This window comes from Paramormyrops kingsleyae, chromosome 25 (genome assembly GCF_048594095.1).
Source record: "Paramormyrops kingsleyae isolate MSU_618 chromosome 25, PKINGS_0.4, whole genome shotgun sequence".
In the NCBI taxonomy this organism is placed as follows: Eukaryota; Metazoa; Chordata; class Actinopteri; order Osteoglossiformes; family Mormyridae; genus Paramormyrops; species Paramormyrops kingsleyae.
In genome coordinates, this window is record NC_132821.1 from 4,582,048 (window position 1) to 4,602,992 (window position 20,945).

Below are 20,945 nucleotides of genomic sequence, written 5' to 3' on the forward strand. Positions count from 1 at the left end.
AATGCTTTTGTACAATTGTCATCCTTTGGTACAATTTTCAGTTGCTTTTAGTCTAGTTGTTCAAAACAGATTATGTAGTTTCGCAATGTAATAATTTTATACCCAAAACTACTGTGTATATGTATGTGATCATCGTGTTAGCCACCCCATGCAAAACAGTTGTAACGGACCGCGAGTGTCCCTGTATGTGTTTTCCTTTCTTGTTATTTTGCTTTGGTAAAATTATATATATATGTTTAATTCATTTTCTAATTCACGTATGAATATTTTATTCTGTATGTGCTTAGTATGGTTGTATGTGAATTTATGTGAGTGTACCTGTGCTTTTGAATTTTGTCCTGCGGGTGATCCCGTAGTTTGCATAAAAGGAGGTCCCTTTAAAGGTAGTTTAAAGACGTAAATGAGGGAAGCTGCTTGTTTGTGTTGGAGGCTTAATTTGTACTTTGTTTGTATAAAGAAAAGGACTGTTATATCAATATATTTGCATTCCTTGGGGAGCGCAGCAAGGTACGTTTTTTATATTTATGATTGTAATTTGTATTTATGTATTAGATATATGGCTATATGTTTGTGTTGTATTTGCGTGAATTAGATTGTTAAATGTTGTTTATACGTCTCAAAACAGTTTTCACGGTGCTAAGATACCTGACGAGACGGATAGAGTTGTCGCTGTCTGAAACTTCAAATAAAGGGAATAACTTAAGCACCTGTCGTGACTCTCTGGGACCCAAGGGGCTGCAACAACAGTTAACCAAGCTTTCAAAATGATTTGAATTTTTTAATTTATTTCCACCAATGAATTAGTCAGTGCCACCAAAATGAAAAGTACAAACAGCATTGTTTTAACCATGAGAGTCAAAATGCTTAGGTATGTTGGGTAACAGGCTTTTGCAGCTAAACCTTAATGTTGTGCTATATGCATGAACTGTTTTGAGAATTGTTTTTATAGTCTTGAGAATGTTAAATATGTTTCATGAAATGTGCAATCAAGAAAAACTGTAACATTCTCAAGATGATAAGAGCATTCCTCAGAACAGTTCAAGTGTATAGCACAACACTATGGTTTAGCAGCAAAAGCCTGAAACTTGCCCAAAACAATTACAGTTTCTCTGGATTGCTTTGGAGTATTTCTCCAATGACAATTAACATTTGCAAAACAACAAGCATAATAACCACCCCATTGTGTCGCTAATGGCCAACATAACATGATTTCTCATTGCTTCACACAAATTTCCAAATGTTTTTATACATATATGCAAATAGTTTTGTACAGTTGTCATAATTTGGTACAATTTTCAGTTGCTTTTGACCTTTTTGGTCAAAATACATTATGTAGGTTCCTATTGTAATAATTTCATACCCAAAACAATATATAAATGTGATTACGTATCTTGTAAGGCACCACATGCAAAACAGTTAAACAATCTTTCAAATTGATTCAAAAGTATATTCCATAAATTTCAGTGATGTATGCCTGTAATATTTGATAAAGTTGTTATGCTTACAGTACGAGTATTAGGTAAATAATGAGCTTCAATTACAAAGGGGAGTATCTTAATCTGCTAGTGATACTGGGTACTGAATTTGCTCAGCAAGTGTAATTCATCAACTGTTATCTGTGAAGTACATTTATGCAGCAAGAGTACAACAGAGCTACACCTGGTGAACGTGCAGGAACCTGAGCAGCAATCATTGACCAGGGGCAACTGCCTGCTGGTGGAAGAGGACGGAGAAGAGAAAGGGGAGTTGGGATGCGTGGTGGTTTAGTGTGGGCAGAACGGGGGAAAAGGCAGAAGAAAGTAACCAACTTTTCCTCAATGAGATAAGGGCCACCATGGTGGACCAGGTGATTAATCATGGCCTTAGAGCAGAAGCTAGTACTTTGTATAGAGTGTATAACTTGCCCTATAAAATTAACTCATGTCTGAGAAGCAAATAATTACACCAATGAATTAGTTAGTGCTACTAAAGTGAAAAGTTTGATCAGCATTGTTTTAACCCTGAGAGTCAAAATGCTTAGATGTACTATCCGTAGGCCTATGTCAGTGTGAGTATGCTACCGAGCTGCACTATTCTGAATGATAGTCCATTCCAACTTCCTCACTGTCACTGACTTATCATTTTTCTTATTTTGGATAAGTTGCAGGCTTTTGTAGCTAAACCATAACGTTGTGCAATATACATGAACTGTTTTGAGAAATGCTCTTGTAGTCGAGAGAATATTAGGTAGGTTTCATAAAATGTGCCTATGCCGGATAAACTGGTGCTTGGCTGCCCTCTACTGTTCACTTTTATACGTTACCATCAGAATATCGGTCAGCGTCCTTTGTTTAGCTGGAACGCTAGTGAGTCGTGACAGAAGCTTCTGGATATAGAATAGAGGGAAGTTTTTACATACTCCAACTTGCTTTCATGAAATACAGACACGTGTATATTATTGGAGCAGAAGACAGAGTCATCAGTGTCCAGCACCCCTGCAGTAGGTGGGGTACAGGGTGATATGATCACATAAATCCCACCAGGCACGAGTACAGATCTGAGCTACCCATATAAGCCCAAGCACCAGTATCATATGTAATTTCCCCTTACTTATCCAGACGAAGTCTTTGGTAAATACACAAAATGCAATATTTTTAATAAACACAAAACGCGTACTGTTATTTTGCATGCACACGAAGATTGTCAAGTAAGTGCCATTGAATTTTAATAAACACGTTGGAAAAAATAGCGAAGTATTTAACGGCAAGTATTTTGAGCCATTTTGCACACCATAGCTTATGAATCGTCACGTGGGTGTAGCCGGAACAGCGGAACAATGAGTTACCGCTTCAAGGAAGAAATATGGTGGGCAGTACTAAGTGTGAGTGAGTCTTTGATCACGACCCTGTCTTTATACATGTGAAATTACAGGTGTATTTGTTACGTGTCGCTTTCATGGCTGCATCTAAGAAGTGACAGGTTTATGGATCTGAGTGGTTCATTGAGGTGGTGGCAGCGCAGCTCCCACCTTGACTTCTGATGACAACCTGCGAGTGAGCTGTCTTACGGCAGTTTTTAACACGATGCCATGGGAAACTGCTGGACTGAATGCTGTGGCATTTTTAGAAGAGAGGCCAGTAGAATCCATCGAGGAGGGGGGTAAGTAAACTAGTACGGTTTTACCAGTGTGGGGGGTAGGGATAAGTATACGGAGGATACTATTACAGTGCTACACTCAGTTAAACCGGTGTTGGATATATCAGATAAAAAAAGACTGTACCATGTGAACAACATTTCGCCAAACTATTTGATTAAATAGTGGATTTTATCCAAGGAAACAAACTGACTTTTTTGTCATTCATAACACTACAGTATGTTGCAGCGTATTATGCAATACTCAATTAACACGGGAAACGTCGCTGTTGTGTTGTGTGTGTGTGTGTGTGTGTGTGTGTGTGTGTGTGTGTCTATAAATATATATATAAAACATCCGTTTACTCCGTTTTTCCAAGCTATTCTATTTGCTATGTAGATGCTGAATATATAATGACACCGAATTGCGCTCCTATTATGAACCACGTTCTTTGCTATATAAATATTTTTATGCATAGAAATGAGATTGTGCCACTTGATTGGCATTGTGGCATGATCTAATGACGTCTCCTTCTGGGTCGTATTGACAGTCCCTTTTAAAAGGCCAGATGCTGGGGTTTCAATTACGCCCTTGAAATCCCATCCCACCCCAGGCCAATGACACCCTGTGACTTAATATTCCAGTCAAATACTTCTGACCAGTACACTGAATTCTCCTATTACTTAAACTACACTTCATTTTCAAGAAAGTCAATGCATATATTATGAATGATAGTAGTACAAGAATGAAAGAAGAGATGACTACATATGTTTCCAGTCAATTAAAAGTATTATTTGACCTCCACTAGGAAAATGTAAATGGACCAGTTGGCTGTAAATTGCTTTTCCTTTTCCTGATCACACAGGTCGAAGTACTTCAGAAGTAGCACCACTGGGGAACATTACACTATAGAGGTATCACTTTTAAATACTGAGGTTCTCTTAAAATCCCTGAATGGAGGTTTTAATTTAGTATTTGTTTTTGTAGTTAATGAATACAGTTCTGTGATATGTATGTATGTATTTGAAATACTTTGTTAATGGGTTTCCTACATATTATATTAATGCATTGTTTTTTTAACATTTATACTTTCAGTGAATCATTTTTGGCAGATGTGTTGTATGTAGCTATTTTTTGTCCCTCTCTCTCCCTAGTTTGAAAATCTTGTGGAGAGTGATGAGGTGAGTGGGTGTAATTCTTATGGCGTTCGAACAATATAAAATCTGCCAGAAATATGTTTTCCGGTCTTCTCTGAAATATTTTTATTTTGTGTTTTCTCCTTGTTCAGGCAGAAAGTCCTAGAGGTACCCAGAGGTGTGTATTGTCGGTGACAGAGCTGGGTGGTTGTTTTGTGTGAAGAGCTAAATCCGAGCTCCACTCTGTCAGCAGGGCCCATTTCGAATGATGAGTGCAGAAATCGATAGAACCATTGCTTCTTTTTTTTTTTTTTTTTTAACAAAAATTACTGTTTTTAAAAAATTGTACATTTTGTAGGAAAAATTTCTTCAAGTTTCTTTAAGTTTTTTTTATTATTATTTTAGTGATGCATACTAGTGAAGGTAGCTCAGGTCTAGTTTAAAATGTGTGATTATTCTTGGTTGCAATAGGCTTCTGGTATAATATAAAAGCCTTCTTAAGAATTTTAAAATCAATAAGCAAAACAGTAAAAATTAAGAGTCATGCTGTGTTCATATTTAAGCATGATCTCTATGATATTTCAGGGAGGCTGGACAGAGCAATAGAACCCAACAAAAAAGACTTGAAGTCGCTTAATCACAATTACAGATGCGGCTATGAAAATGAGTCATATAAGGTTCAATGGCAATTAGCAATATGTGCCTGTTAATGACTTCTGACAATCAGCACCTCCTAAATGTATTTCAAATAGCATGAGGCAAGTAACAGTTACACAGAAGACCGATGGTTCTAGAATTGCAGGTTGGTCATAAAATCTGCAAAAAGAGAAACAGCTGACTGTTATAGTTGACTGGCTGGGAGACACTAACACTTATTGGGACAGTTATTAAACTTAAGAAAAGTGCGACCTGAAAATTATCACAGAACTGAATCAGCTCCTCTGTGACAGTCTCAGCAACACAGGTGTGAACTTCACCTGCCTGGCAGGGTTTGCATTTAAAGGGTAAATGGACTGCATTTATATAGTGCTTTTCTACTCCTATGAGTACTGACAGCACTTTACAATACATACCTCACATTCACACTCACATTCATACATCAGTGGTGGAAGCTGCCATGCAAGGCGCCAACCTGCACACCGGGAGCAACTTGGGGTTCAATGTCTTGCTCAAGGACACTTTGATGGGGTCAGGAGGAACCAGGGCTCAAACCTGCAACCCTCCTGCACCACCATCTTCCCCCATTAAAAACCACTTGCATCCACGGGCAATACCACAAAAGCACAAAGCCCACTGTAAACCTGAGCCCCTGAGCAAAAGGGAAGAATAAATTATGTCATCTTTCATCCTTTTAAGATTTTGCCGTATCTGGATGGGGAAAGCCAGAGGATACCTCAGATCACAATGAAGCACAGTGGCTGTTTGAAAAGGCAGACATCTTGTGGGACTCATTAGGTCCATCGACTGCTCAGCATGGCCATAAAATGGCCAACGAATAAGAGGCTATTCCGCAAAACCAGAGGCACTCGGTGGCACAAACAATGTTCCCCCATGATATTGTTGCATTCCTAGATGATAATCATCAATGGCACTTGCACAGTTCAGCACCTCTGACACCTGAACCTGCTCTGAAGGCAAAAGATGAGCCATATATAAGTGCATAGGGTGTTTCCGTTATTTTGTTTACCCATGAAAATTGGGCAGAAAGCATTGTTGTGGAGGAAAAAATGTTATACACTTCCAATAGAAGTTCTTTAAATTATATTTTAATGTTTCTTTAGAAAGTTCAGAGGAAATTAACAACAGTAAAAATTGCTAAATTGTTTTGTAGTTAGTAATGCATTTTTATGACTGTCTAGACTGCATAATCCCTATTTCAGCTCATCTGTGTTGAGCTTAGTTTTCATTATTTTTTAAATATTTTGCTTTTATGAGGGTCCATGTCAAAGATTAGAATAACATATTATCCACTTCACCATTTCATTGAGTTAAGTCCATTTTCTGAGGCATTTCACAGTTTCTGCTCTTCGCTGGAAGTGGCTTGAAGGCTTTTCGCCAAATAAGTAGCAAAAGTGTACAGGCAGGTGCTGATGGGTCCAGGTCGCTTGTTGAAGATGCTTCACAGGTGGTTTGTTTGTGATGTTCTCGGGCCACAGGCCTATCAATGAGGATGAGATCACCTACCTGAGAGAGAACCGCTATGCCGCTATCACTGACAAGCAGCTGCTGATTGACGGAAAGCTCCAAGCTGAGGTGCGTCTGCCCTTCAGCTGTCATTTGCAAACATATGAACACGTATGTTCATAGACACACATACAGTGTGTTCAGATCCTCTCAACAGCATTCAGACTTTCACTCAACATTTTGCTCAACAAGAAATTCACATACAGTTTACTGTAAATTTAAAAGAGAACTTATCATGAAACTTTAATGAAGAGTTTCGTATGTTGTGATGGAGGCAGTGGTGGCCTAATGGTTAGGAAGTGTATTTGTGATTGAAAGGTTGTTGGTTTGAATCCCCGACTACCAAGGTACCACTGAGGTGCTGTGAGTAAGGTGTCGCCCCCAGGCATTGCTCTTTGGGCACTAAATAATAGCCCCCACTGTTACATCGCATATTGGTTAAATGTAGTGGACAGATTTTATTGTTGTGCTTTCATTCATTTCACAAAATGGCTTTTTTTTAAAAAAAAAAAGGATATTTCATTTGTTAGATAAATCCATCTTTCATTTTTGTCATTTAACTTTAAGTTTTGATTTAATTTAAAATGCTGTCCTTCAGTTCTCAGTTTTTCATGTTTTGTCCCCCCCCCGCCCCCCCCCCCCGGCACCCACCAGAGCAGGTTTTAGACGCCTAACACATCTCCTGTTATCATCTCTGCCCAGTTAGCAGCTCAGGAGGAACAGTTAAGGGTAGAAGAGGAGACTGAGTATGCAGCCCAGCGCCAGGCTGCCAGGGCGGCCCAAAAGCGCAATTGTGTTCAGGTGAGGGGGCTCTGGGCAGGCTGTGCCCCTGCCCCGGCAGGCTGTGCCCCTGCCCCGGCAGGCTGTGCCCCTGCCCCGGCAGGCTGTGCCCCTGCCCCGGCAGGCTGTGCCCCTGCCCCGGCAGGCTGTGCCCCTGGGAGGCTGTGCCCCTGCCCCGGCAGGCTGTGTTATTCAGTCCCTCCCCTGAAAGGCTGTGTGGCCCTGCTTTTCGGCTCTATCCCTCAGCAAGCCACCTGACATACTCTCCTGTCATGTGACACTATCTGCTACTTTTAAACTATGCTCACAGTGAAACGCTTCCCTGCTTGGCTGTGCTATCCTGCAATCTGTGTCCCAGGCCTGAATCCCCACTCTTTCCTGTAGACAGACCAATCACATCCTCCCTTGTTCAGATGTTCCTTTTAAGGAGGGACACATCCCCTAAATAGTCCAGCGGAGCTCTCTGCTGGTACAGTTCCTTGTTTCTTGGTATAATGACACAGTATTCCCAGCATGCTGCTGAGAGACTTTCTCATAAGCCCTGTAAAGGAGTGAGCATTGTCGTTAGTGTTTCAGAAGTGTGGGCACTTAGTCCATTTGCTGATTGAGCTCTCAGAGTAACTGACAGTTCCTTCGTTACATGCCATTGGGTACATCGACCTGCTGCAAAACAAATCCATCATCCTTAATCCATTCTGATTTCTGTTTTCCTCATTATTTCCTTTCTTATCCTCACTCTTTCAGGTTCTAGGTCACTCAACCATCCTGATCCAGATGAGTTTTCTACTCAAGTCTAAGAGACACACAGTGTTTTAATTACATAATCTACATGCTTAATATAATACTCCAGTAACATGCTAAATCATTAATAGGTTCATATTATACACAAATCGCAAACGAACAATAAACATTTAAAAAAAAAAAAATCTGCAGGTATGGGCTAAATTGGAATCTCCGCATTCATAACTTATGATTGCGTGATGGCAAAAGGAAGCAGAAGATCCTTGCCAAAAAATTTGATGAATGGTAAAAATGTCTGCTAAGATTCTATTGTCTTTATTACCAGTTGGTGAGAGACAAAGCTGACACTGAAAGCCATGGAGAGCATCATAAAATGTGAGTAGCCCGTGGGTGGGCTGGACTGTTCTGTCATAGCCAATCAAAATATTTAGGTCAATGAGCAAAAAGGAAGAGATGTTATCATATCATATTGCCTTGTATTCAATGTTTGAGGTATTAGGAACCTGTTGAACTGAACTGGAAAAATACAGACAGGAGCTACAAATTACTTGAAACCAAAGAGTGTGCTAAAATAAGCCAAAGGTCTTCGTTATCCAGCTGAAATAGCTCTGAAATAGTTCTTGAATGTCCTTCACACAAAGTATTTATAAACAGGCAGTTAAACTCTTAGTTGAGTAAGAAGCCCTAATGTGGTATATTCTCAGCTACGCTCTGTGTGAGTCACTTCCAAACAATGTTTACCATGCTTACATATGTTTTCATTCACTGTAATATTTTCTAATTATAATCAGTTTTTGACCATGGCAGATATTTTATTTCCCTTCTTGTTCTTTTGATTCCTCAGGACGGCCGGTATGGGTGATGGGGAGACGTGCCCCAGAAACACGAAGGCCCCATTAGAGCAGTTTCGGAGCAGCCGTGAGTACTTCTGTGCGGTTGGGGTGGAGTATGGTATACTGTTTCAGAATTATTTTCAAATATCAGCCTCTCTGTTACAGACTAAGGGGTCTATCCTCCTATGAAGTACGTAAGTCAGAAAAGTGCTTAAAAAGTTACGTGCTTTGGAGTGATGGGTGTTTCTCCCCTCATTGGCGAAAGTACAAGAGTGATTCACTCGAGTATCTGAGTCTCAAAGTACTGTTGATTGCCACTCATTTGCAAATAGCGCTGGTCATATGATAGCAATCTGATAATCCCACGGTTGTTACTGGGTCAAGAAAACATGTGAAAACTTCCATTAACCAGCACATGTCTGGGTTTGGTTTACATTGATTGAGGAGCTACAACCTTTTATTTTATGATGTGAGAGAGTTTTCACTGAGGAAATGCGGTAAAAATACATCTCTTCATTTCATAACTGCAAATTCGGATAAGCAGTAACTTTGTAAATTACAGCTGTTACCATCCATCCATCCATCCATTCATTCATCACCGTAACCACTTAATCCCAACTGGGGTCGCAGGGTGGACCGCAGCCTGTCCCGGGAATAACGGACTCAGGCAGGAGTCACCAAGACACCGCAGGGTGCATTACAACTGTGACTTATCTAATTTTGATTGCTACTGTAAAAACTTTATACATCCTTCATATAAGTCTTTATAAATACATGCAAAGTAGGTTTTTAGCATTTTTAACTACCTTTATGAGATTTTTTTCCAAGTATAAGACTACAAGTAAGTAATCATTTTATTTAACTTAAGTTAAATACATCTAAGACACTTGTATAATTCACATAAATGATGCAACGGGGGTATATTTACCTAAAGCATAGTTGCTAATTACAGCTGTGGCCAGAAGTTCTGAGAATGCCACAAATGTTATTTTTCACAAAGTCTGCTTCCTCAGATTCTATGGTGCCAGTTTGCATAAACTCCAGAATGTAAAGTAGAGTGATCAGATGAATTGCAATTAATTACAAAGTCCCTCTTTGCCATGAAAATGAACTTCAACCCAAAAAATCTATTTCCACTGCATTTGAGCCCTGCCACAAAAGGACCTGCTGACATCATTTCAGTGATTCTCTCATTAACACAGGTGAGAGTGTTGATGAGGACAATGCTGGAGGTCACTCTGTAATGCTGATTGAGTTAGAATAGCAGACTGGCTGCTTTAAAAGGAGGGTGGTGCTTGAAATCATTGTTCTTCCTCTGTTAACCATGGTTACCTGCAAGGAAACACATGCCGTCATCATTGCTTTGCACAACAAGGGCTTCACAGGCAAGGATATTGCTGCTATTACAATTGCACCTAAATCAACCATTTATTGGCTCACCAAGAACTTCATGGAGAGAGGTTCAAAAGAGAAGGCTTGAGGGCGCCCAAGAAAGTCCAGCAAGCGCCAGGACAGTCTCCTAAAGTTGATTCAGCTGTGGGATCAGGGCACCACCAATGCAGAGCTTGCTCAGGAATGGCAGCAGGCAGGTGCGAGTGCATCTGCACACACAAGTGGGGTGAAGACTTTTGGAGGATGGCCTGGTGTCAAGAAGGGCAGCAAAGAAGCCACTTCTCTCCCAAGAAAAACATCAGGGACAGACTGATAATCTGCAAAAGTACAGCGATTGGACTCCTGAGGACTGGGGTAAAGTCATTTTCTCTGATGAATCCGCTTTCCAATTGTTTAGGGCATCTGGAAGAAAGATTGTCCAGAGAAGAAATGGTGAGCGCTACCATCAGTCCTGTCTCATGCCAACAGTAAAGCATCCTGAGACCATCCATGTGTGGGGTTGCTTCTCAGCCAAGGGAGTGGGCTCACTCACAATTTTGCCTAAGAACACGAATATGAATAAGTAATGGTACCAAAACATCCTCCGAGAGCAACTTCTCCCAACCATCCAGGAAAAGTTTGGTGACAAACAATGCCTTTTCCAGTATGATGGAGCACCGTGCCATAAGGCAAAAGCGATAACTAAGTGGTTCCGAGAACAAGACATCAATATTTTGGGTCCATGGCCAGGAAACTCCCCAGACCTTAATCTCATTGAGAGGCTTTGCACACAAGCATTTCACTCACATGTGTAGTACCTCTGTACTGGTGACAAGTGACGTAAATGGACTGCATTTATATAGCACTTTTCTACTCCTATGAGTACTCAAAGCGCTTTACAATACATGCCTCACATTCACCCATCCACACTCACATTCACACACCAGTGGCGAAGGCTGCCATACAAGGCACCAACCTGCACACCGGGAGCAATTTGGGGTTCAGTGTCTTGCTCAAGGACACTTTGATGGGGTCAGGAGGCAATAAAAGTGATGTGATTTGACTAGATTTGGGTGGACAAGCAAAAACTCAAACACAAATTCTGACAAACCCCAAGCATTGATTATGCAAGAACGGGCTGCCAGCAGTGAGGATTTGGCCCAGAAGTTGATTGACAGCATGCCAGGGCAAATTGCAGAGGTCTTGAAAAAGAAGGCCCAACACTGCAAATGTTGACTCTGCATAAACTTAATGTAATTGTCAATATAAGCCTTTGATACTTATGAAATGCTTGTAATTACACTTCAGTATACCACAGAAACATCTGACAAAAACTGAAGCAGCAAACTTTGTGAAAACCAATACTTGTGTCATTCTCAAAACTTCTGGCCACAACTGTACCTTAGCGGCTTACACATTTAGAGCTATGCAACGGAATCTAAGTTGAAACGGAAGCTTTTGCGAAATGTGCCCCGGTTCAGCAGTAAAATATGAATGTATTTTGCGGAAAATTCCCTTGTGGCGTTTAGCAAATCGAAACATGGCAGTGAAAAAAACTTAACTAAAAAAAGACAGTTTCTGAATGAAGCAGCAGTTTTATTGTAGCCCACAAAGGGGCCACACACAAATAATTATCACACTCCCATCGTATATAATGGAGAAAAACCACGTCTGATGCTGGAATGTAAGGTACACACATAACTACTTACAGAGACCACGGAAACGTACAAGTAACTGGCACAGTTCGGGGCACACACAGGTAAACACACTTACATAAATCAAAGACGCAGCCAAAGTATTTACAACCCAAATACTAACAGGCTTGCATGCATGCTGAGATATGCTAATAGGCCACATGCTGAGATATGCTAATAGGCTCCGCTACGTGGATGCATCTCACCGGTGCTACAATATTCTACACACACACTCCTTGGAAAGGGTACAGCATGTGACAAGTTATGTGTGTCCTTTTGCCTTCAACCTGACAGAAACTGTTTTGAAGCTTGGCATATTGATCAGGACTGACAATTGATTGTTCTATTATTCATTTATTGTTTTATAATATTCCAGTATAATACACTTTTTATTCATCAGCGTTTAATCCGTCGCATGTTATAAACTGTAAAAAGGTTAGAATTGTCTCTTCTTAAAATTCACACTTCCTTTCCAAAGTGATGGATGTGGGGGGGGCAGTGACAGTGACAGTGACATTCCAGACTGATCGCCGATTGACAGTATGCAAACTATTAAAGGTGTGGTGACACCTATGTCATCAATGTTTATTGTGTAGGCCACTGATTTTGGGGAAAAAAAATAGTGTCGCTCCAAAGTTACTAACACTTTTCTGGAGCCCCTAAGGGGACAAAGGAGGAGACAAAAAACGGCAGAAGAAAAGAAAAAAAAAAGAAGTCATGTTTTGCGTTATAACCCAAAACCTTTGCGTTATTACTTAAAACTTTTGCGATATAATGCAAAACTGTTGTGACTTTGAACTGGAAATATGAGTAATCATGAGTAAATATGAGTAAGGAACATATAATTGATAGGAAAACACGGAGCGTTTAATCGAATTTTACTTTGATCTTTGTCCTTATATTGTAGAGAATGTAGACCTTCAGTTTGTTCTCGGATCTAGGCATGATGTTCACATGAGTCTGAGGCAGATTAAGAGGATTTTATGTGAAAGGGGATTATTCCGACGGAAAAACTATACTCCGACTTGGGTGATGTAATTAACTTTATTCACGAGTAGCTTTTGCACTCTGGGCAGCTTCATGGTTACTGATGGATGTACGTAAAATGCAGAATAAATGGATTTCATGTGAGAGAAGAGGATGTGCATTTGATTTATATTAATTCATTATAAACAAGAAACAACAAAAAATGAACAATTATTTAGGCTTAAATCAACCTCAACAGATTAGCATTAAATAGCAATGTTACTGAAACTTTACCAAGGCTTGCTTTACAAATTACTAATTGTGAATTAAACAATCAAATATTACCACACTGAACTCTGAAGTTTTTTTTAACCGTTAAATTAGATTAATAAGCGAAGCGGGGATCAACCACATCATGCAAACAGCGGCTTTGGAAGTTGCACTTGGATGACCAAAAGTACGCTACTCACATGATTTTATTGTTACATTACTACGGAAAAGTTTTGGGTTATGTTGCAAAACATGACTTCTTTTTTTTTTTTTCTTCTGCCATTTTTTTTCTCCTCCTTTGTCTCCTTAGGGGCTCCATACACTTAATTTACTATCTTCTTAATCAAACCACATGAAATTTCTGAATGTCTCATTCACCTATGTGTAGCCAACCTTTATATGTCTCTCTTTAATTTTAGACATACTACTAATCTGCTTACCAAATTGTGGGTGTAAGTAAATGTCCATATATACCGAACAGCCACTTTCTGGACAAAGAATCTAAAGCTCTGGCTGTGATGTGTCTGTCCGCTGTATGGCTAGTTGAACTCTTGAAGTGTTTACTTATACAGCTGTAGCCTGGATATTCTCACTTAACACTTTGTTTACACAAGAAATTAGAAGCAATGCAACAGTTCTAGCACTAATATTCAACCTCATTTGATGTTAGTTTTAAAAAAAAAATGCAAGGCAATTATTTAAGTTTTGACTACATTTTTATTTTATTTTCATAAGCAGTGAGTGTTTACATTTTGACTGAAAGTCTGTTTGGCTTTCTGCTGTTTGTTTACATTTGTCTTTAAAATTTGAGGTCAGTTTTATTAGATGACAATATTGTGCACGCTCCTGAAGAGTTATAAGGTTATTGTTACACTAAAGCATTAAGTCGTCAAATTATGGATAGATAATGAATAATAATTGCTGCTACCTGCAAGCTGCAATCACTGATATGAATATTTTTTTCAATATTGTCATAAATATCATTATCACAAATTTCCTTGAAATATCAAATATGTGAAATTTATACCATGTTAAAGAATGAATCGCATATGACTTCTTGATTTTGGCTAATATATGTACCCATCTCATCATCAAAGGATGAAAAATTGTACCACAACTGCTGAAGAAACATTTTAAACGTAACTAAGGTACTGAAGTGATATCTTTGCAGGGAGGGCATTGTTCTTATTTTTTCCGCTGATATAATCTTAAGGCTACATTGCCCACCCCAACCTTGCACAGTGGAGCTACTTGACACAACAGCTCAGTCTTCTCTGAGACTTTAAGTTGACTCTTCTTGGTCATACTTCAAGTTCTGCACCACTAAGATTGCATCACAGGTGACAAATTACATGTCTCTGGAAGTCTGAACTTCCAGATGCCATGGTCTGTCTCTGCTGTAACATAAGCAGATACACATGATGTATTACTGCACAAAGCGTGATAGAGAAAACAAATATAATCCAAAATTGAATTACTCACATCTCCTTGATATTGTTTTGCTAATTTGTGGAAACAGTTTGCTTAATACTAAACAGAAAACACTTTGTGAATAGAAAGAGGACAGGTATGAATCACAAGAAAAAAATCTGTGTATCTCATACTTAAGCCAAAAACTCATCTGGATCATATGGTCAAGTGATCTATTAACAGAATCAACAGCAGACTCAGTAGGAACTGAAATCTCTTATTAAGAAGATAGTAAATTAAAAACGATTACCTGATTTCAAAAAGCTACCATCAGAGTAATAAATATGTCAGTTTTTGTGGATCACAAACAGGGGCGGAGCTAAAGGTGGTGTGGGCGGGGCCACCACCCCTGGGCCCAGGCCCTCCTCCCAGTCAAAAGAGGACCCTCCCATATACTAAAAACACAAAAAGTTATACTAATATAATATCTCCCAAGCTCTTGACAGATAGCACATATACTACTTATACTTTTGTGACTTAAGATTTTATATATCTGTCATTTTTCGTATACATTTTTATGGTGGGTTTATGGTGTAATTTTTAGGAGAAAAAAAACCTGTAAAATCCCTTCAACAAACTTAAAATATAATACATAGTAATGTTTTGAAGTCAAACTAAGCTGTTCCTTTTGTATTTAATGATTTTCCGTTTGAGGAATTTGCAAAAAAAAACTGCAGTGCATGATGGGTAGGATCTAAAGGCTGTCTAACTTCCTCGTCCGTCTGACGACTGTATATAGCCCGATTATATGCTGTAGCCCTTTTAACTTGCTTGATTGCAATTTCACCAGGTAAGCTACCTTCTTTAAACTGCATTTTGTCAGACTACATATTTCGGGATGTTTTATTGTAGTCTTTGTAAATATGTATATAGTTTAGCCTAACCCAGCCACTTCAGGGAGCAAGCCAGCTCAGCTAGGTGCTGGTCCCAAGCCCGGATTAATGGGGAGGGTTGGCATCAAGAAATAAAGAGACTGTGTATATATATCTAGAGACTGTATATATATATATCTTCAGTGCATCACTGATGTCAAAATGTGGGAAATATCTGGTTGTATAAATAAATGTGTTAAAGTAGGTTAATGATTCTGTGCTGTCTAAATTGTATAAAAAGTTAGGCTACATGACATTTGAATGGGCTATACCCGGAGGCATGAACGCATTATGAGAATGAGAAAGACGGTGCGTGCACACTAATTAACCTATAACCTATTCACTTACACAATACACTGTAATTTTTGCAACAGAAATGGATAAAATGGGCAGGCAGCTGGAGGTGGAATTATTGTCCTTGGTAAAGCTCTGACGGTCTCCACACTGGTAACAACGTTGTTTTCTAGGCATAGCCAAACAAATCTCCTCCTGCCTGAAAAAGCGTAGAAAACGCAATTTAGCCACTAAAACTTTACAGTTTTTGTGAGGGACAGTCTAATTCTCTCGTTAAGTTTTTTGTGTTCTTGCACCAACACTCGTTTCAGCTCCGCCACATATACTTGTGTGTCTGTGTGTGTGTGTGTGTGTGTGTGTGTGTGTGTGTGCGTGTGCGCGTGCGGGAGGGGGGGCCCGATCTGTGTTTTGCCCCGGGGCCTTGTGTGCAGTTGTTCCACCACTGATTATAAAGATCCAAAACCTGTGAAATTTATATCACTATATGTTAAACAATGAATCACATATGACATTGATTTTGCCTAGTAGATGTACCCTTTTCATCAACAAAGGATGAAAAATTGTACCACAACTGCTGAAGAAACATTTTAAACGTAACTAAGGTACTGAAGTCACATATCTTTGCAGGGAGGGCATTGTTCTTATTTTTTCCACTGGATCTTTTGGCAGGTGTTTGTGTGTAGCAGTTACGATAAACCATGCTGAATACTTTCAAGGCTTGGCTGTTTGATGTGGGTCTGGAGAACCAGCATTCAGCGTAATGGGGTAATTGGAGCTCGTGTTTCTATGGTAACACCTCTCTCTCCCTGCCACCTGCGACGCCAGGGGTTTCCTCTGAGACGAACGCTGTCACACCCAACACAGAGAGCAGCTATGACTTCACTACCAGGACACGCTCCACCAATGATGATGGCACCTCTTTGGACCTGGAGTGGGAGGATGAGGAGGGTGAGGGACTGGACTTTGGCCTGTATGGTCTTGTATTTTAGTTTGGAAATTGTGGTCAGGGGAACATTGCGACTGAGAGACGAAATCTGATTTATGAAATCTCACTCTTCAAAGTTTCATGGAGCGTTTATCTAAATACAGTGGACCCTTGGTTTGCGAGCTTAATTCATTCCGGAAACGTGCTTGTAATCCAAAGCACTCATATATCAAAGCGAATTTTCCCATAAGAAATAATGGAAACTCAGATGATTCATTCCACCGCCCAAAAATGTTCATATAAACATGATTAATACAAAACATAAAGTAAAAATACATAAAACAAATTAACCTGCACTTTACCTTTGAAGAATCGTGGATGGAGGAGAGGAGAAGGGTTATTTTGTAGGATGACTTTCACTATAACTAATGGAATCACTGCTATTTGTTGGCTCACTGGAATCTTTTTCTTTTTGTGCAACTTTAACAAGGAACTTATATCCAATGACAGCTGCTTATGTCTCCTTTTTGATTTTGCGGAAATGTGACATTGCATTGTCGTTAAACAGATTCATCGCTCACACTGCTACGGCCTTATTCGGGTGGTGCTTTTCTACTAAATTTTGACTATATACGAGTGAGGCACGCATGGGACCAAGCATGGGAAACAATTACCCACAATCCCGCAGCATGAGAGAGGGAAGAACCATCAGCTCAGTTGTGATCATGTGATGCTCGGCAGTAATACGTAATACTCGTATTGCAAGACCTCGCTCGTTTATCTGTTAACATTTGTTTAACATTTTTGCTCATCTTGCAAAACACTTGCAGACCAAGTTACTCGCAATCCAAAGTTTTACTGTATTCCAGAAATGAAGACGTAAATTTCTAGGGGTTTAGACGCCTCCTTTAGTTATTACTGATACATTCTGTCCAGTTCAATTAATTGAAAATTGCAAAGTTTGAAAAGGAGCATTGGGTTGCATGCAATGCTGATTATATGGGGGGCAGAGGCTAATGTCGAATTTCCTGCATCGGTGGCACAGGAATGGTGCGAGGGCTGGTGGTGTGTGAGCGCTCCCGCACTGAGGAGGACATCCTGCGGGCGGCGCTGCTGCCAGGGAGAGGCCAGGCCGCCAGCGGCCCGGCTTCTGCCTCGGAGGACTCCAACACGCTGGAGTGGGAGAATGACTTCGTGCGGACACATGCTGAAGACACGGGCGACTCGGAAAGCAATGGCTTCTCCACTATGCTGCTGGAAACCCCCCCAGGGAATCCTGACAATACCTCAGTTTCAGACAGTCAGGACAGATAGTCTTGGCTTGGACAGGATGGGGAAAAAGTCTGGCATTGATTCATAAATCTTCAGTTCAGGTTCATTGACACATCTGCTGACAGTAGCTGTTTGGTGATGTGATTGCACCCAGTTTGGAGATGTTTTTGGGTGATTTAATAGATAGCCCTGCTAGATGTTACAACATGAAACCCCAGCCCACAACATCAATCGGATTTTATTATTCAGAGTTTGCATTTTTATCACTTATTAGGAACGATGCTTGTTCATTGTTTGTTCTTATTCTCACTGGCCACCCTTTCAGTATTTTATTTAATTCAGCCTATTTTTTGCCAGTGGACAGGGAACAGAATCTGCCTTTATGGTTTTCATATGACCTATGTTTCCCATACAGGTCTTTTTGAGTCAAGTGCAATTTGTAGCTCAGTTGTAGTTGTGAGGCTGTATTGGTCCTGTATTCACCTTAAAATCCACACAAGGAGACCCTGAGGGGCCCATTACTGTGAACATACAAGAAGCGATGGACAAGTCAACTGTGCACCCATAATTGGGACACAGTTTCATTTTATTCAAAGCTGAAGCCACACCTAAATTCTCAGCCCTGCACAATCCCTCCTCCAGCTTTCCTCCATGAACACAGAGAGGGTGGCAAGAGAAGCATCAACACTTTTGTACACTAGCAATTTTCTACTTTTCATTTGAATTCAGGGATGTGCACACATTTTTTAATCTCCTGTAATTCTCTCCTCTTATTTGCCATCACTGTCACTGAAAACCTCTGCAAATATCTATTTTGCCGTGTCCTGCAGGGGTCAGTTTTGACGTAGAGTAACAAAAGTTTGATCTATTTTTATTATTTATTTAATTTATTCTTATTTTGTGAAGAAGGAGGGCATGTTGAATGGGCCTTTGGTTTCTTGTGGTTGCCTGCTACCTTCAGTGGTGAAATACAAGGAAGTAACCTTCTGTTTGTATGATTTCTGAGCCATGGTATATGAGAAATGTCCTCACCTGTACGTAGTATGAGTGGCTTGCATTGAAAGCTTGAAGTATGCTTATAGTGAAGAGCTTTAGCTGCTGCTTGATATCAGTCTTGATCACCAGCAATAAGCTGAACCAGATTCTTTTTGCTCTGCTTTGTAGCAACATCAACACAAGTGATCTTTAAAAAAAACAGAGGCTTAGAAAGCCTTTTGTCTACATTCCTTGCTAGAGCCAAGAAGGCAATGTCACATGGTCACATCACTTTCCATTTTCACTAACTGCTAATTAAATTAAGGTGATTGACACCCTAAACTTATAACTTATCCAAGGCAACAGCAAGTTACAACCCTAGATGGCAAAGGAAAGCTTGGAATTGCCAGTTCAGCTGGACTGCATGTCTCTGGGTGTGGAGCCAGAGTGACTCACCTCAGATCTTGCTGTGACTCCTGATGGGTGTCTGGGACTCCGTATATTGAGCATGCATTATAGGAGTCCTTACCCTCTGGCCGAACTGGTACTGTTGAAGGTCAGACACAGTCCTGTCGGACTGGCTGATGCTTGTAAATAGTCTCGTGTGCACTAAAATGAACAATACTCAGTTTGACAAAATTTCCATAAACATGTTCCTTTTTCAGTTGAATGTGCTAGTGTGTTTTATAAGCAACTGAGCCTTGATATGTTTACTTTAGGACACTGGATAAAAAAAAAATAGTCCAGTGTTCATTTTGTATGTGTTTTGTCTATGGCTACAATCCAAAGTTGTTGTCCATTAAGTCGGTCATATTATGCATTTATGTCATTCCAAAGTGGTACTTGGTATATGTATGGACAGGGGAGACCGCTAAAGGTGTAAAGTCCTTAAGACATGAGGTGAACTTTAGCACAACTTTTGGTTCATATGAGTTTTTGGTTAGTTTTTATGGAAAGCAAACTCTGGCTTAAATTTACGATTTGAAATAAGGATTTTATTTGTAGTTCGGAATTGAATGGATGTATAATTCTAATGTCTTAAGTCTTTGTATACTTACACTTATGACAGAATGTCATGAAACACCCTTAACTCAAGGCCAATGTTTTGGTAAAATCCTGGTTGTTCATTGGTGTGTAAAAGTAGGTGTGGCCATGGAGAGCCAATAAGGCCAAGGGTATTAGTCCTGCTATATTTGTTAAATGTGCATAGCATGTTCTAGTATTACTCATGAAAATGTGTATAAGCCTGTATTATGAGGTACTGTGAAGCAGGGTAAGATAATATGTATCTTCTGTATGCTTAAGTGTCTTCTATCCAGGGGGGCTCACTATCAAAAAGCAGAACACGCATGGTGTCTGCTGATCTGGTGCCCACATTTGACCTCTGACTTGCAAAGGACAGCTTATAATATCATTTGATCAACTCAAATGCCTTAAAAACTGCCGTCACCTGGTCAAGCAAGGAGATGACCGCAGGCTGCTGGGTTTCATGGGATCATTATGAATTTCATGTTTGACTAGAAATGCTGATATTGTGCTGAACACTGCTCGCATGTTAGACTGAAAATATATTCCAAAACGCTCAGCAGGGGCTCTTTCTTGTTTTTTAAGGAAGTGGACCTGTAGACAAGTTTCGAAAACCCCGAAAGGCCATCACCATTGCTTGTTTCGGCAAAGTTGTTTTTACTTTATTTAGTCGAGAAGAGATCCGCACATTTAGTTATGTTGTACCTCCTGCAAATTAGAGGTTAAGTAATAAGGGCTTACATCTGCTTGCTTGGGATAAGGGTGTCAGAAATTTAACTGCATTTGAGCCAGAGTTTTGCCTTTTGTGTACAACGCTATGCAGGTCAAGATACATTTACTTGAACACTTTGGAAATGTTTGCTCTTGTGCAATTGATGAATATTATTTTGATTCAATAATGTTGTGAAACTCTTGAGTTGAATTTCACTACAAATAAAATTTAAAAATGATGGATATTTGTTTTTATTTAATAATGTTGTGAAGCTCCGTGTTGAATTTTGCTGCAAATAAAATGAAAAATGAT

The 20,945-nt window shown here is 39.8% G+C and overlaps 1 protein-coding gene across 2 annotated transcripts; it reads left to right on the top strand.

The window, feature by feature from the left end:
- The first annotated feature begins 2,758 nt into the window (after window positions 1-2,758).
- On the top strand, window positions 2,759-20,871 carry LOC111841236 (AP-1 complex-associated regulatory protein-like). Of its 2 annotated transcripts, XM_072707535.1 has the most exons (11): window positions 2,760-2,844; window positions 2,950-3,138; window positions 3,978-4,026; window positions 4,267-4,293; window positions 4,401-4,426; window positions 6,405-6,501; window positions 7,135-7,233; window positions 8,279-8,328; window positions 8,798-8,871; window positions 16,549-16,671; window positions 17,694-20,871. In XM_072707535.1, the coding sequence occupies exons 2-11, from the start codon at window positions 3,068-3,070 to the stop codon at window positions 17,960-17,962; spliced, it is 885 nt and encodes a 294-aa protein (XP_072563636.1). In that variant the 5' UTR covers window positions 2,760-2,844; window positions 2,950-3,067; the 3' UTR covers window positions 17,963-20,871. The 2 variants fall into 2 exon arrangements, with proteins under 2 accessions (XP_023662611.1, XP_072563636.1); XM_023806843.2 differs by lacking the exon at window positions 7,135-7,233 and having other exon boundaries at window positions 2,759-3,138.
- Window positions 20,872-20,945: the final 74 nt, after the last annotated feature.

Excerpts from the sequence above, each read along its gene's own strand:
- LOC111841236 (XM_072707535.1), top strand. The coding sequence starts at position 3,068 with ATGGGAAACTGCTGGACTGAATGCTGTGGCATTTTTAGAAGAGAGGCC. Across the intron at positions 3,139-3,977 it reads AGAATCCATCGAGGAGGGGG|GTCGAAGTACTTCAGAAGTA; the intron begins GTAAGTAAACTA and ends CTGATCACACAG. Across the intron at positions 6,502-7,134 it reads ACGGAAAGCTCCAAGCTGAG|TTAGCAGCTCAGGAGGAACA; the intron begins GTGCGTCTGCCC and ends ATCTCTGCCCAG.